Below are 17,479 nucleotides of genomic sequence, written 5' to 3'. Positions count from 1 at the left end.
TGAAAAATCACTGGGAAGAATACGCATAAATAAAGAAGTATTTCTTACATCAAAAAAGTCCAAGAATCACAAAATCTGCAGAAGCTTGGTATAATCAAATACTGCAGTACTGATTTAATCAGTATAAAATTGAAAGAGCTTTAGATCTGTAATAAAAATTCAAATTTGGGGAAGGGCAAACTTTAAAACAGCAGCCAGTAGAGAGAGGTGGGGAAAGGAGTAGGCAAGGTGAACAGGCACATTGGAACTGTGGGGACATGTAATTGACCACTGTCAAACCAGTGTAAGTTTCTTGGTTTCTCATGGAAAACATTTTATACACCTATTTTTTTCCTTCCGTACTCTTTAAGTTCATCGGTGTCCAAATAGTCCGTTCTGTTTTTGTTGGTGGTACTACAACATAATATTGCATTTACTCCATATCCTGCCCCTGTGGAAAAATTAGATGATTTCAAATACTTTCTTCAGCTCCACAATAAGCTGCCAGTCACTCTTCTGCATCTCATCTCTGAACCAGTCTTTGAGTGCATCGATGGACTGTCGGCTGATCTGTAAAGTCCAAAGTACAAACAGGGTAAACAAAATAGAATGTTTGCTGAAACAGGCCATAGAAGTGCCAGAGAAAATCGTGGACCCACAATCTCACCAAAAGCAGTGCTTGCCTGCTTTTTAGGTGAGCATAATCCGTTTGGTTGTCGGGGACGAAAGGATCTAGAAGCCTTGGTGTTCGTTAGTGTTGCTCTGCTTAGAGGGAACCTCCCTTAACAAAGCCAAAGCCATTCTACAGATCAGGTCCTAATGAGAAATGGAGATCCATCAAATTCTCATCCAGACTATAGCCCTCAGAGCACTGAGGACAGGCACCTGGAGAAGAGCACCACCTGGTTTCTTAAGGGCTACTTTTGCTGACAGACTTACCTTACTGACGAGAATATCAGTAGCTTCAAAATGTCTTCCATACATTTTGGGAGATTCACCAGGGATCGGTTCTATTTTGACACAGACTTCTTGTCCTTTTTTTGCAACATCCACTTGTTTATGGTTTATTTCAATACTTGTTACTATTCCAATATCAACAAACTAAAATAAGAACAATAACTACAATGTATGAATCATGGAAGTCACAGGCACCATACATGACAGCTGAAATAAAGTGGAGCAAAAGAACCCATTTAAAAAACCTTGGCGCTATTGTATTTGCCTTACCACTTAAGATCTTCATTAGTATACCAGGGTGAACACCACCACCACATGCCTTACGCCCTTTCACAGAAGGTTGTAAAGACAAAAGGAGATCATTGATAGATTTCAAGTTTAACAAAGCTTAATGTATTTTTTATTTTGCTCTGCCCTTGCACTTAGCAGGTACCATATTAAAAGAGAACAGCAGATACAAAGATTCTGAATGAGAAAAGAGGTTGGAATAATGAACAACCAGTGCAGTCAATGTGGATGAAGTGTGGTGAGCAAAGGGGTGAGGAGTAGGAGATGAAATCTGAGAGGCAGTGAGGAACAGATCATGTAGGGCCTTGTAAGGCACGGTAAGAACCTTGCATTTTATTCTGAGAATGATGGGAAAAATTTTGAGCAAGTGAACGATAGATTTCAGTTGCTATTTGTGAAAAAGAAAAACAGAAGCCACTTGGGCTGCTTTGTGGAGAAAAGATACAGGAGTAGTAAGAATAGAAGCAGGGACACAGTTCAAGAGGTCAAAGCCAAACAGAACATAATTACTACAAACAAATGTCTTAGGCTCCTGTAATGGTATAAAACAATGGTGAAGTAGCAATGCATTCTATACAGATGAGTTTTCAGTGCCACATCCCACTAATGGAACCAAGTCTGGGACAAGGAAAGTACTAGATGAGCCTGCAGCATTGTATTAAACCAGATGGGAAGAAAATTTTTAAAGTACCATGTGGTAATGAGCCAGCTTGTATGGGCTGCCACTAACCAAATTTTGGGCAACATGAGTATCAAAAAGAATGGTTAATGGTCGGGTGGGGTGGAGGCACTGACTCTACAGGATGCTTAACAGAAGTAGGAGGGAAAATCAGGATTTTATAACCAACTATATAATAACTTATTCAGGTAAGCATCACCAACAGATAGTTAAACCACTGGAAGAAAGGCTGTGAAAGATAATGTTCATGGTAATCTCACAGAGTATTTTGTAATTACAAAGGGGAAAAGATTTGTCTTTCTATGGAGAGATTTAGCAGATAGTACTTCCCCAAGTAATCAAATTTAGCATCACTATGTGAGAACCCGGGAGCTCTGGTAGCATAGTGGCTAAGACACTTGCCTGCTAACCAGACGGCTGGCGGTTCAAACCCACCAGCCACTCCTTGGAAGGAAGGCTGGGCAATCCTACTTCCGTAGTGATACTGCCTCGGAAACCCAAGGAGGGGTCGCTATGAGTTGGGTTTGACTCGATGGCACATAACAACAACAACAACGTGAGAACCCATGTGATGCAAGAAGAGGCACACAGGAGTACCCATGTAGTATCCTCTATAATAATTCTGACCTGTATCTATTAATGAGGAAATGGACAAATTCAAATTAAGCAAGCATCTGCAAAACAACAGGACTCCACAAAAAAGAAATGGTTTGTTGAGTGAGACTAAAGCAACAAAATGCAATGCACCTTGAATATATCCTGGACCTGAGTTGGTGGGTAGTGTCATTAAACATGTTGGGACAGCTGGTGAAATGTATATGAGGATTGTATGATGTTAGAGGGTATTATCAAATTAATGATAATTTTCTCAGGTATGATGCTGATCTGGAGGGAAGGTACACGAATGTTCATTGTGTTGTGGTTGGTAGGTGCCACTGAGTTGGCTCCAAGGCATAGTGACTTAGTGTATAACAGAACGAAACACTGCCGAGTCCTGCTCCATCCTCACAATATTTACTATGCTTGAGCCCTTCATCATAGCTACTGTGTCAATCCATTTTGTTGAGGGGCTTCCCCTTTTTCTACCAAGCAATGGTATCTTTCTCCAGGGACTGGTCCCTTCTGACAACAATCAAAGTACATGAGAGAGAGTCTAGCCATTCTCACTTCTAATGAGCATTCCGACTGTACTATTCCCAAGACAAGATACATTTGTTCTTCTGGCAATTTTGGGTATTTTCAATATTCTTCACCAACACCACAATTCAAATGCATAGATTCTTTGGTCTTCCTTATTCACTGTCCAGCTCTCACATGCATGAGGCTACTGAACATACCATGGCTTGGGTCAGGCGCACCTTAGATGTCATGGTGACATCTTTGTTCTTTAACACTTTAATCAAGTTTTGCTTTTTTTTTTTTTTTAATTGTGATTTGGGTGAAACTTTACAGAGCAAATTCACTCTTCAGACAGCAGTTCACATACTGTCTCATGACATTGACTACAATTTACCCCCATGCAACAGGTCCCCTCCCACCTCCTCCTGATAGTTACCTTTTCCCTGTGTCCATCCCTCCATGTACTCCTGCCCCGAGTTGTCTCCCTGTGCATACATAGCCCTTCTTCCTTTCCCATGATTGTTCTCTCCAAGGAGTGTATCTATTTGAGGTAAATGTTCAACTCATATGCCTGTCTTTTGTTTGGCTGGAAACCACAGGTGTGGGTTCCATGCCAGACCCGAAGGGCAGCTAGGAGCCATTGTCTCAGTAGTTCGACCAGGCTCCATCAGACCAGCAAACTTGCCTCCCTTTTTTTTAATGATTTTTAGTTTTGTTCCACATTGTTCTCCCTCTCTATCCAGGATCTCCTACATAGATCCCCCTCCTAGTGGTTGACCCTGGTAGCCAGGCACCATCTAGTTCTGGTCTCACAGTTGTATGGGGCTGCGGATCACATGGTATACCAGTCGCTTGGACCAATTGTTTCCATGTATCTTTGGTTTTCTTCATTCTTCTTTGCTCTGGATGAGGAGAGACCCATCATTGCATGTACATGGCTGCTTGCAAGCTTTTAAGATCCTAGTCACTACTCACCAAAGTAAGAGGTGGAACAATGTTTTGTGTAGTATATTATGCCAATTGATCCTGATGTCCCCTGTGACTAGATGGTCCCGAGCCCACAGGTTCAACTACCCTCTGGGTAGCTAGCTGTGGCCAAGAAGTGACTACAACCTTGTCCCTTGTCAGCTCTTATGTATGATGTTCTTAATGTCATCCCACAAATCATCTGGTCTTCGGTCACTGGTGTTCCATATGTCAAATCTGTTCTTCAAGTGGGATATAATCAAGGTCGTATTTTGGCTCTCGCTGGACTTACTTTCTTCAACTTCATCTTGAACTTGCATATGAACAATCGGATGGTCTGTTCCACACTCACCTCTGGCCTTGTTTTGACGGAAGATACTCATCTTCTCCATCACCTCTTTCCACATATGTAGTTGATCTGATTCCTGTGTATTCCATCTGGTCATTATGTTGTTGAAAAAAGGTATTTGCAACGAGTAAGTAATTGGTCTTGCAAAATTCTATCATGTGATCTCTGGAGTCATTTCTATCACCAAGGTTGTCATTTTCCAACTACTGATGATTCTTCCTTGTTTCCAACTTTGGCATTTCAATCACCAATAATTAATAATTCATTTTGATTGCATTTTTGGTCATCTCAGACTGCAGAAGTTGGTAAAAATCTTTAATCCCTTCATGTTTCGCTTTAGTGGTTGGTGAGTAAATTTGAGTGTTAGTTATTAACTGGTCTTCCTTATATATGTATGGATATTATCCGATTACAGCACTGTATTCATGAGTCGGGGGCCAACTCGACGGCACATAACAACAACAACAACAACTTCAGAATAGATCCTGAAATGTTCTTTTTGACTATGAAATGCAATGCCATTCCTCTTCAATTTGTCATTCCCAGCATAGTAGACCATATGATTATCTGATTCAAAATGGCAAATACAAGCCATTTCAGCTCACTAATGCCTAAGATAAGGAGCTCTAGTGGTACAGTGGTTACAGCAGTTAGCTGCTAACCAAAAGGTCAGCAGTTTGAACCCATGAGCTGCTCCACAGAAGCAGCATGAGACAGCGTGCTTCTATAAAGATTCACAACCTTAGAAACCCTATGGGGCTGCTATGAGTTGGAATCAATCCAATGGCAGTGACTTTGGTTTTGGTTTTAGAATACCTAGGGTATTCATCTTTATATGTTCCATTTCATTATATGATTCATTATACTATTCTCTATGCCTTTCCCTTAGTCTTGAAATTTTTCAAGATGGAAAAAAAAAATGGCAGTAATTCAAATGACCTTTCCTACTTCATTAACTGAAGCACTGATATTAGGTGCTAAGACTTAACACTGATTAAAGAAAACTGATATTTAGCAATATTGAAATGTAATTTATAGAAAGTGTCATCCAACTTAAACCACGATCAGTAAAGAACGCAAATTCTTTCATGATGCAGGATCACTAGCAGCACAGCCGTGAGAGGAATCCTCAGACCCACTGTTGCCTTAATCAGTGTTGAACAACAGTCAGTGCATCACAGGGCAGTGGTTCCTGCAGGGTGATCTTGGCAAGTAAGTTTAACCTCCTGGAAACTAAGCTTCCTCTTCTGTAAAATGTACACAGATAATAGTATCTTATCATATCGTTGTTAAATGTAAATGAGATGTAGCTAAAGCATGCAACTGCAACATTAAATAAGCATAAATAAACAACACTTTCAGCAGTGGATTCTCAATCTCAGGACAGAATCGTCAGGAGTGCTTGCTGAAAATAGAGTGCTCACTAGGTCTGGGATGGGGCCTGAGAATTTGCATTTCTAGCAAGCTGATGTTGTTAGTCGGAATCACACTTTGAGAGGCACTGCTGTAGTTACAGCCCAAAGCAAATGCTCACGCCACAGCCCTCAGAAAGCAATGTATGAGGACTGCCAGCACCCGGTTCTGAAATACAGAAAAAAGCGGTAACTAACTGAAAGTATTTGTTCCTGAAATAAAATTAATGTTTAACTTCAGAGAAAACACATTTAAAAACTCAGGTATACAGCTCTTATGCCAACTTTTATTTAAGATGTCATGACAAATCTGACAAAGACAAAAGCCTAAAAGGCAGCTCGACTGCAACTAATCAAAATGTCATCAAACGTAAGATAACCTAATGCTAGCACTTTCTAGATCTTACCAGGTTTTCACACAACTGTCATGACTGTCATCTAGCTAAGCTGGTCGTAATGTGCCGTCAAGTTGTCTCCGACTCACAGCGACCCTATGCACAGCAGAAAGAAACACTGCTCAGTCCTACACCAGCTCCATGATCCTTGCCATATTCGAGCCCATTGTTGCAGCCACTGTGTCAATCCATCTCATTGAAGGCCTTCCCCTCTTTCGTCAACCCTCCACCTTATCAAGCATGACATCCTTCTCCAGAGAATGGTCCCTTCTGACAACATGAACAAAGTATGTGAGACAAAGTCTGCCCATTCTCGCTTCCAAAGAGCATTCAGGCTGTACTTGTTAGTTCTTTTATCAGTCCAAGGTACTTTCAGCATTCTTCACCAACACCACAACTCAAAAGCACCAATTCTTCTTTGGTCTTCCTTATTCATTGTCCAGATCTCACATGCATATGAGGTAAGTGAAAATACCATGGCTTGTGTCAGGCGCACCTTAGTCCTCAAGGAGACATATTTGCTCTTCAGCACCTGAAAGAGGCCCTTTGCAGCCGATTTGCCCAGTGCTATACATCGTCTGATGTCCTGACTGCTGCTTCCATTGGTGTCGACTGTAGAACCAAGCAATGTGAAGTCTTTGACAATTTCAATCTTTTCTCTATTTATCATAATGCTGCATATAGGTCCAGTTGTGAGGATTTTTGTTTTCTTTATATTGGGATGTAATCCATATTGCAGACTGTATTCTTGAATCTTTATCAGTAAGTACTTCAAGTCATCTTCACTTTCAGCAAGCAAAGTTGTGTCATCAGCATATCGCAGAGGTTGTTAATGATTCACCCTCCAATCCTGATGCCATGTTCTTATTCATATAGTCCAGCTTCTCAGATTATTTGCTCAGCATACAGACTAAGTATGGTAAAAGGATACAACCCTGACACACTCCCTTCTTGATTTTAAACCATACAGTGTCCCCTTGTTCTGTTCAAACGACAGCCTCCTGGTCTATGTACAGGTTCCTCATGAGTACAATTAAGTGTTCTGGAATTCCCATTCTTCTCAATGTTATCCACAATTTGTTATGATCCACACAATCAAATGGTTTTGCATAGTCAATAAAACAAAAGTAAACATCTTCCTGGTACTCTTTGCTTTGAGCCAAGATCCATCTGACATAAGCAATGATATCCCTCATTAAGTCCTCTTCTGAATCCAGCTTGCATTTCTGGAAGTTCTCTGTCAATATATTGCTGTAACCATTTTTGAATTATCTTCAGTAAGATTTTACTTGCATGTAATAATGATGATATTGTTTGATAATTTCCACATTCTGTGGGATCACCTTTCTTTGGAATGGGTACAAATATGGATCTCTTCCTGTCAGCTGGCCAGATAGCTGTCTTCCAAATCTCTCAGCATAGCTAAGTGAGTGTGCCTCCAGCGAGGCATTCGTTTGTTGAAACATCTCAATGGGTATTCCGTCAATTCCTGGAGCCTTGTTCTTAGCCAATTCTTTCAGTGCAGCTTTGACATCTTCCTTTGATAACATTGGTCCTTGAACATATGCCACCTCCTGAAATGGATGAAGATCAACCAGTTCTTTTTGGTACAGTGACTCTGTGTATTCCTGCCATCTTTTGATGCTTCCTGCATCATTCAATATTTTGCCCATAGAATCTTTCAATATTGCAACTCAAGGCTTGAATTTTTTCCTCAGTTCTTTCAGCTTGAGAAATACTGAGCATGTTCTTCTCTTTTGGTTTTCTAACTCCAGGTCTTTGCACATTTCATTATAGTTACTGGCTTTGTCTTGCTTGAGCTGCTCTTTGAAACCTTCTATTCAGCTCTTTTATCTTGTCGTTCCATTTGTTTTAGCTACTCTTCACTCAAGGGTAAGTTTCAGAGTCTTTTCTGACATCCGTTTTGTTCTTTTCTTTTCTCTGTATTTTTAATGACCTCTTTCTTCTTGGATGATTCTCTTGATTTCATGCCACAATTCTTCTGGCTTTTGGTCACTGGTTTTCAATGCATCAAATTTATTCTTTAGATGGTCAGAAGGGATATATTCAAGGTCATATTTTGGCTCTCAAGGACTTGTTTTTAATTGTCTTTGATTTCAAGTTGAACTTGCATATGAGCAGTTGCACCAGAAATGCTCCTTGGAAGCAAGAATGGCCAGACTTCGTCTCACCTATTTTGGTCATGTTGTGAGAAGGGACCATTCCCTGGAGAAGGATGTCATGCTTGGAAGGGTGGAGGGTCGACAAAAGAGGGGGAGGCCTTCAATGAGATGGATTGACATGGTGGCTGCGATGATGGGCTCAAGCATAGCAGGAATCATGGAGCTGGCATGGGATCGGGCAGTGTTTCGTTCTGCTGTGCATGGGGTCACTATGAGTTGGAAACGACTCGACAGCACCTAACAACAGCAACGAGCAGTTGATGGTCTGGTCCACAATCAGCTCCTGGACTTGTTTTGGCTGAAGATACTGAGCTTTTCCATTACCTCTTGCCACAGATGTAGTCAATCTAATTCCTGTGTACCTCATTTGGTGAAGTCTAAATGTATAGCCACTGTTTGTGTTGTTGAAAAAAGGTTGCAATGAATAAGTTGTTGGTCTTGCAAAATTCTATCATGTGATCTCCAGCATTATTTCTGTCACCAAGGCCAAATTTTCTAACTACCGTGATTGTTTTTTGTTTCTAACTTTTGCATTCTAATCTCCAGTGATAAGCAACACATCTTGATTGCACGTTCTGTCAATTTCAGACTGCAGAAGTTGTTAAAAATCTTCAATTTCCTCATCTTTGGCTTTGGTTGTTGGTGCATAGATTTAATAGCAGTAGTATTAACTTGTCTTTCTTGTAGGTATATGGATAGTATCCTATCATTGACAGCACTGTATTTCAGGGCAGATCTTGCCACATCCTTTGTGATGATGAATGCCATGCCATTCCTCTTCAATTTGTCATTCCCAGCATAGTAGATCATATGGTTGTCTGATTCAAAATGGCCAAAACCAGTCCATATGAGTCGGGTCCAACTTGATAGCACATAACAACAACAACAACAATGCCTAGGATATCAATCTTTATGCATTCCATTTCATTTCTGACAACTTCCAATTTTCCTAGATTCATACTTCATACATTCCATGTTCTGATTATTAATGGATGTTTGCAGCTGTTTCTCCTCAATTTGAGTCGTGCCTTGTCAGCACATGGAGGTCCTGAAAGACTTAGTTTATCTGTATCATTAAGGTTGTTTCTACTCTGATAAGGCAGCTCTTTCCCAGTCCCATTTTGAGTGCCTTCTGACCCAAGGGGCTTGTCTTCCTGCACTGTGTCAGACAATGTTTCCAAGCTATTCATAAAGTAACCCAGTAATGTATCAAACAGTGTTTCTATGCTATTCATAACATTTTCCCTGGCCAATTTTTTGAGAAGTGGATGGCGTCTTCCTTCTTCCTAGTCTGTCTCAGTCTGTAAGCTGCGTTGAAACCTACACTATGTGCAACCCTGCTGGCATCTGAAACACTGGTGGCACAGCCTCAAGCCTCACAGCTATGTGCAAGCCCTACAGGATGACACACTGACAGAGAAGTTTGTCTCCCTTAGCTGTTGGAAACCTCTGTGCCCTTAGCTTACCTAATCCCTACCTGGATCCTGCCACTTTGTAGTTCCCGGCCGCTCCCTCCCTTTCCTGACTCTGGGGGCTGGGGCCTTGCCTGCCTCCCACCCCTCCCTACCTGGTTCCTACCACTCTTGTGGTCCCCCGGCTGCTCCTTCCCTTTCCTGGCTCTAGGGGGCTGGGGCCTTGCCTGCCTCCTACCCCTTACCTGGATCCTGGCTAAGAAGGGCTGTGAAATACAACAGTAATTGTGAAATACATCCCAATTTCAAAGTAGCTAAAATGTGCAAAACAGTACATGTTAGAATTGATAAAATAGGGTTATCAGTTTCCCATATGGCATAAAGGGCATAAAGGCTCCTGAACCACTCAAGAACAGTCTCGTTTGCCCCTACACAATTCCTCACAGATCTCCTTCATACACTAGGTGAAAACACACTGTACAAGCTGAGTCTGAGTTTTGTGTGGTTTTGTTTTGAGGAGGAAGGCTTGGTGCTAAATTAAAACAAAAAATGTGCAAAGAACTTACATTTTTGCTAGGGACACACATGGGTGTGCCCTGTTTCACCTGACCTGCTTCCACAGTCACTCCCATCACTATTGGATCTCGAGAATTGAAAATAAACTGAGGAAGGATTTTCATCTTGCAGGGAAATACTGCTATGTGCCTAAAGAAAAAAAAGAAAATGTGACATTTACAATCCAACGCGAAATAATTTGAACATTGAGAAACACAGATGAATGTGAGGCGAGTAAGAAAAGCATGTCTTCTAATAGGTCCCATGAAAGAAGCAAGTCTGGAAACTGTACATTACTGTCAGCGGCAGATGGTGCAGCACACGGCTCTTCATTCTTTTCCCTTCCCTCGTTCCATTCTGTTGTATCCCTAGTACTCACTTTCCTCCCTCTTAAGCCCTACCCTAAAAGACGCTGCATCTTAGAAGCAATCTGTGTACAAATGAAAATTCTAAGCCCTGCTCCTGAACACACTTGGCAGCCACCCTGAGGCTTTGAACCTACACAGTGCATGCTGACAGCTCTATCGTTGGGCAAGTGTAGAGTCTACTCTGCAGGCCACACAAGCAAGCATCAAACCAGTCTCATTTGCTCTACCATCTTCCCAAATGGAGAAGCAGTGGCATTCAGAGCTGACCCACTGGGGAAGACAGCACAGAAAACGAGGCTTGTATATCAAGCATATGTTTAAAATACTTCGTTTCTAGTCATCTTCTAAATAAAATCTAAGTGTCCTCACATCAGGTTTCATGATCTAATGTCAGCATATCCCAACTGAAATCCTAGTGTTTACCAGTAGTCAGCTCTACTTTAAACATGCATCCCAAATTGAGCCATCCCTCCCTGTCATCAGCAAGCACTACATACTAGTCTAAGTCACCATGATCTCTTACTTATATTATGAAAGTCTTTTGTCTCTTGTCACTTATCCCCTAACAATCCATGGTCCACTGTACAACCAGTGTGATCATGTCCACACAAACTTTTGCAACTTAAGAGTAAAGCTCACCCCTGCCATGCCCTACAGGGTCCTATGTGACATGGGTCCTGCCAACTTCTCTGACCATTTCCCCCTTGGTTTATTCTGCCACAGCCACAGTGTGGCTGCCTCCAACCTTTGAACTCAATCCTGCCTCATAGCTTTTTAACTTGCTGCTCCTTCTGCTGGAATATTCCCCAGACATCTGTGTGGCTCATTTAATTTCCTTCAGGTCTGTACTCAAATGAGAGACTTACAGAGAGGTACCTTTTCCAAACTCTCTACTTGTAATAGCCCCCCTCTCTCCATATCACTCTAGGCCCTTCCTCTGCTTTCTTTTGCTTTTTAGCATTTAACACCAATTCTCCTTTCTTAATTGGTTGTTTCTCTTTATCAGCATCTGAGCCCTAAGCGGGTGGGACTTGACAAGTTCACTGTTGACTCATCTAACACTTAGCAACAGTACTCTGGAAGCCGCAGGCACTGTATAATGATCACTATAGGAATGAACTTTTCTCCCACATTATTCTTTGGCCCATTTCCCAAACTCTAATTTGTTACTTCCATTCCATTCAGTCCCCCATAAAAAACTGTAACAATATAAAGTCCCCAAATTTAGGAATTACTCACCCATTAATGATACTTCAGCCTATCAAACTGAAATTAAAAAACAAACCAAAAGACTACCAAGAGGATTTGTTTACACAAACTGCTTGAAGGCTCAGGTGTGTAGGATTTATGGTTTTATAACATGCACTTCAGGACACACCTCTGGTCTATGAGAAAATACCATGTTTCTATTGTCTACACCTTTCTGGTATTTGGTAAATCTCAATAAACTTCATTACCAAAGACCCAAAGTAAATAAAAGTACCATCAACTTACTTAAATTCTTCTTGTTTCTGTTTCTTGTAGTCTTGTCTATATTTTGTAAAGGCATCGAATAAATGATAAATAATTTCTGCACTAAAAATTCTAACTCCTAAACTATCAGCCATTTCTTGTGCATCCCGTTCAATTCTCACATCAAAAGCCAAAATTACTGCATACCTGAAAGGTTAAAACAATATAGGTCATAAAGCATAGTTCAAAGAAAACAGGTAACTAATAAGAAAACCTTAGTAGCAGAAGAGAAATTCCTTACTGAGGATCATGTTCCAACATCACTGAAGCTTTCATAACATCTTTTTTATGGACTGGGCCAATATTAATTCCTGCATACTGTATGTGAAAAGGGAGTTTCAGAGTTAATTTGCATGTGCCCGGTATCAAAACCACACCACAAACCACTACCAGCACTGACTCTTACACAGAGTTGGGTACAATTACTTACGGGGACTTCTGATGTTTTCAGAAATTCAAGTAGAGCTTCCAAAGAGCCCAGTGTAGATGCCTGGACGTAGACTCCTTTTTCTTCTAATTTGATGGCATTTAGTGTCTGCTTTAACTCATGGATCAACTCATCCTTGAAGAGAAATGAGATAAGACAATGCTGCCAATACATTTAGCAACCTAAAAATTAAGCATTCTCCTTTGGGATGAGTATTCATCCTTAAAAATATAAAATTAAGGCTTGGAGAGAGCAAGGCAGAAACTGCACTGGAAGAAGATTTGGGGCCATCTTTCAGCTGGCTTCCACTTCACCTTTCTCTTTATAACTTGGCAACTAAGGTAGATGCCGGGATAAGCAAGGTAAAATAACAAGAATAATCTTTTAAAAGTTAAAAGCACCATGTAAATGTGTATTATGGAATCTCAAAGCTCTGCCTGTTTTAACTATGAGATACTCTAATCTCAGGATCTAAGCACTCTTTCTTCCATCACTGCTTCTCTGAGAAATGAGTAGAAAAGCATGTCTTTGCCATTAAAGACACGGAAATGTACTCCACACTAAGGATTAGCCAAATGAGGGTACCCCTAAAGTAGTGAATTCTCATGGAAGCAACCTAATGCTGCTTAAAGAGTAATGGCGGCACAGTCACAAATACTTCCTAGTCTTAGATATGACCAAACACCTCGTGGGACAGGCTTTCTGACTTTGAAGGCTTGAGACCATAGTTTCATGGGACAACTAGGTCCACTAGCATAATATAGTGCACAGACTTTATGTTCTATTCTGGAAAGTAGTGTCTAGGACCTTATAAATTTGTGAGCAGCCATCCAAGATACAATTATTGATCTCTACTCATCTGGAAGAGAACTCTACTCAATCTGGAACAAAAGAAAAACAAGGAAACCAAAGACTCAGAGAAGAAACTAGTCCACAGAACTAACAGTCTACACAAAGCGTGGCCTCATCCACCCTGAGACCAGAAGAACTAGATGGTGCCCAGCTATCACTCCTGACCATCCTGATAAGGGCCACAACAGATGGATCCTGATAGAATGGAAGAAATTTATGGAACTGAAGTCAAATTCTTAAAAAGTTCAGATAGACTGACACTTGAGACCCAAGACTACTGCTCTGAGATGTCCATTGAACCTTGAACTGAAACTATCCCAAGGTCACTTTTAGCAAAAAACAGATTGGCTCATAAAACAATATAACCCATGAGTACTGTGCTCCATGGAAAAATCATCTATTTGAGATCAAATGGCCAACAATTTCTCTAAGGCAAATATGGGAAGGTAAGAGGGGCAGGGAAACTAGATTACTGGCAACAGAACTACCAAGATGGAAATAATGAGAATGTTGATACTCTGTGAAAAATGTAATCAATATTACTGAATAATTTGTGTAGAAACTGTTCAATGGGAACTGATTTGATATGTAAACTTTCACCAAAAACACAGTAAAATATTATTTAAGAAAAAGAATAAGAGTGGTACCAGCATAGCAGAAAAGCCTTTTGTTGCTACTGAGTTGATTTTCTTTTTGGTGAGCCAACAGATGACGATGGCTCAATGTCTGCTTCGTGGAAAGTAGGCTGTATTCATGTAGGCTAACTGCTCCTACAAATGGGCTGATAGGCTTTAAAATGAGTCATCCTAATGTGAACTTGGGAGCTGTGGTAGCATAGTGGCTAAGGCACTTGACTGCTAACCAGAAGGTTGGCGGTTCAAACCTACCAGCCACTCCTCGGAAGGAAGATGGGGCAATCTACTTCCATAGTGATACTGCCTAGGAAACCCAAGGAGGGGTCGCTATGGGTCGGGTCCGACTCGATGGCACATAACAACAACAACACAACAATGTGAACTAAGTTTTTCTATCATTCTGGCTACTTATTGTGTATCTAAAATAAAACATGAATAAACAGCTCTTAAGTTTTGATTCATTTTTAATTTGAATAAAATGTAAATTTTAGAATGCTAGGTATATTATGTAATATAAATATCTATGCCAATTATTGTCACTGCAATAAACCGAAGTAATTTAAAAGTATCAACTCTCCATTAAAAGGCAACCAGACAGTAGGCTTCACAAAACAAAGATGCCCATTTTTTTCACCATTCCTACTGTATGCCCTGCTGACAAACAACAGAAATCAAACAGCTTTTGTAAAGAAAAGGATTAAAAAGTGACTTACTTTAAGAACAGGGATTTCATCTTCTTTATAAGCCACCAGGAGGGGTAAGCCAGCCAACGTTTTCTCAAGGTCTTTTCCAAGAATCTTTACACCCTGAGCTGCTTCGACTTCTTTATGCTTTTCATATTGATTCTACAGAGACAAAAACATGTATATTTGAAAAGCGGTTAGCATTAAAAGGCATCTTCATGACCTAGGGGTAGGAAAGGATTTCTTAAACATAAAGAGCATAATCACGAAATAAAAGACTGATAAACTCAACATTAAAATTAAGTATTTCCATTTCTCAAGATACCATAGAAAAAGAAAAAAGACAGGTCACAGAATAGGAGCAGACATGGTACCACATATAATCCAGTAACAGAATAAACCAAACCCACTGCCATCGAGTCAATTCTGATCCCAACCCCCATTGCGTTTCCAATCTTTAAGGACGTAGATTGCCCCATCTTTCTTCCGTGGCGGGGATGGTGCTTCTGAACTTTCCACCTTCTGGTTAGCAGTAAAATGCCTTAGGCACTAAGCCACCAGAGCTCCTTAAAAACAGAATAGTATTTGGAATATATAAAGAACTGCTATATATCTGAAAGACAATGCAGGAGAAAAATGGGCATTTCACAGAATAAAAATTTAAAAGGCTAATAAACATAAAATAATGACCAACCACTCCTATCACTGGAAGTGAAGTAGAGTGAAAAAAAAACAAGGGCATTTGGAAATAATCAGCCCTAGGACATGATGGACGTCGAGACCAGAATTAGATGGTGCCTGGCTACCAATGCCAACCACTAGGGAAAGGATCAATACTGGAGATCCTGGATAAAGTGGGAGGAAAAGTGTGGAACAATATTCAAAAACACAATAATGAACAGAATTACTGGTCGGATGGAGTCTGGTGGGACCCCGAAGACTATGGCCCTGGGATAAAACTCACTCCTAAGGGCTGGCTCTCAGCCCAATAGTAAATTAAGACTTATATGTAGAACACCCAACCCAGGGTGATGCACCCGCCTACTTGATGGGAGATACATCCCTTGGAGCAATCAGCCATGGGGCACCAGACGGGCAACATTCACATGGAGGAAAAGCAGGACACACATGAGTGCATAACTAAGAAGGGCATGGGGGAAGGGGGTGTGGGGGGGTTGCTGGGAAGGAAGAGGAGGAGAGTGGGTTAGGGTTGGGGATAGCAATTGGGAGTAAAAAAATGTATACGAAATGTTGAATGTAAAACTAATTCTGCTCTGTAAATTTGCACCCAAAGCATAACTAAAAAAAAAAGTTAAGTAATAGGGTGCAAAAAAAAATTGCAATTATCTGTGAAGTACAAGAAAACAAGGAATGCCTGTAATGTCACTGAATTGTACATGTAAAAAATGGACAAATAGCAAATATTTACATATGTGCCAAATTTTTTAACATGATGGAAAATTACTAGACTAGGAATGCCTGCTCTGTCACAGATTTGCTGTGTGTCTCTGGACACACCACTTTCCCAGGGTGAGCTTTTTTGCCCTCTTTTGTGTAAGGTAGATAGTGATCATTGTTGTATTCTAATTTACAAGGTTTCAGCAGATAAATTAAATGACATGAAAGATAATTTGCAACATAAAACGCTCTGCATAAACTATGGAGGGGGGAAAAGAAAGACCAACCATATTAACCATCAGTGAAATGAACTACATATCCACCAGAATGGCAAAAATTTATAAATCTCGCAGCAACATCAAAGAGCTGGTGAAGATGTGAAACAATGCAAGTGAGAGCAGAAATTGTTATACCAATTGGTGGACAATTATCTAGTAAATCACCGAGTGTGGCCTTCTCTAGTAAAACTGAGCATATGCCTAATTAATGACTCAGCAATTCCATTCCCAGGCATATATCCTAGGGTAATATCTTGTGCCACTACACATGGAGATGAGAAAGAATGTTCAGCAGCAGTATTAATTAGAAGGAGTAACAAAAAATAAAAAAATTGGTAACAGCCTACACTTTCCATCAAGATAAATGAATTGTGGTATATTTACACAATCGAATAGTAAATAAAAATAAACAAACTATATACAAAAATGTGTAAATCTTAAAATTATTTTTTGACTGAAATAAGCTAGATGCAAAGGCATACAATGAGAATGACTCCATTTATATTAAGTCCAAACACAGGCAATGCCTAATTTTATTTTTTAGGGACATATACTCTTAGGACTGGGAACTCTGGTGACATAATGCCTAAGGCATTTGACTGCTAACCAGAAGGCTGGCAGTTCAAACCCACAAGTCACTCCTCGGAAGAAAGACAGGGCAATCTACGTCCATAGAGATACCGCCTCAGAAACCCAAGGAGGGGTCGCTATGAGTCGAACTGACTCAATAGCATTGAGTTTTTGAGTTTGACTCTTAGGAAGGAGCTCTGCTGGCACATTAAAGCATTCGGCTGCTAACCAAAAGGTCAGCTGTTTGAACCCACCAGATGCTCTGTGGGAAAATGATGAGGCAGTCTGCCTCCATAAACATTTATAGCCTTGGACACCAAATGAGGCAGTTCTACTCTTTCTTGTAGGGTTACTATGAGTCAGAATTGACTCAATGGCAGTGGGTTTGGTTTTTTGGTTATATTCTCAGGTATGAGAACTATAAAGAAAAACAGGCTGTTAGTTACTATTTTTTTTTTTTTA

General features: G+C 40.5%; 1 protein-coding gene across 1 annotated transcript in view; it reads right to left on the bottom strand.

Moving 5' to 3' along the window:
* Positions 1-441: 441 nt before the first annotated feature.
* EIF5B (eukaryotic translation initiation factor 5B) overlaps positions 442-17,479 on the bottom strand; it is a 78,390-nt gene continuing 61,352 nt past the window's right edge. The window contains exons 16-22 of the mRNA XM_007959534.2: positions 14,802-14,933; positions 12,605-12,736; positions 12,416-12,492; positions 12,157-12,321; positions 10,306-10,444; positions 919-1,080; positions 442-549 (exon numbers count right to left, since the gene is read on the bottom strand). Coding sequence (XP_007957725.2) covers positions 442-549; positions 919-1,080; positions 10,306-10,444; positions 12,157-12,321; positions 12,416-12,492; positions 12,605-12,736; positions 14,802-14,933 — 915 coding nt within the window. The remainder of the gene's footprint in view (positions 550-918; positions 1,081-10,305; positions 10,445-12,156; positions 12,322-12,415; positions 12,493-12,604; positions 12,737-14,801; positions 14,934-17,479) is intronic.

The sequence above is a fragment of the Orycteropus afer genome, unplaced genomic scaffold (assembly GCF_000298275.1).
Source record: "Orycteropus afer afer isolate SDZICR_OR568_19922 unplaced genomic scaffold, OryAfe1.0 scaffold00017, whole genome shotgun sequence".
Classification (NCBI taxonomy): Eukaryota; Metazoa; Chordata; class Mammalia; order Tubulidentata; family Orycteropodidae; genus Orycteropus; species Orycteropus afer.
This window is presented reverse-complemented; position numbering and strand designations above follow the sequence as displayed.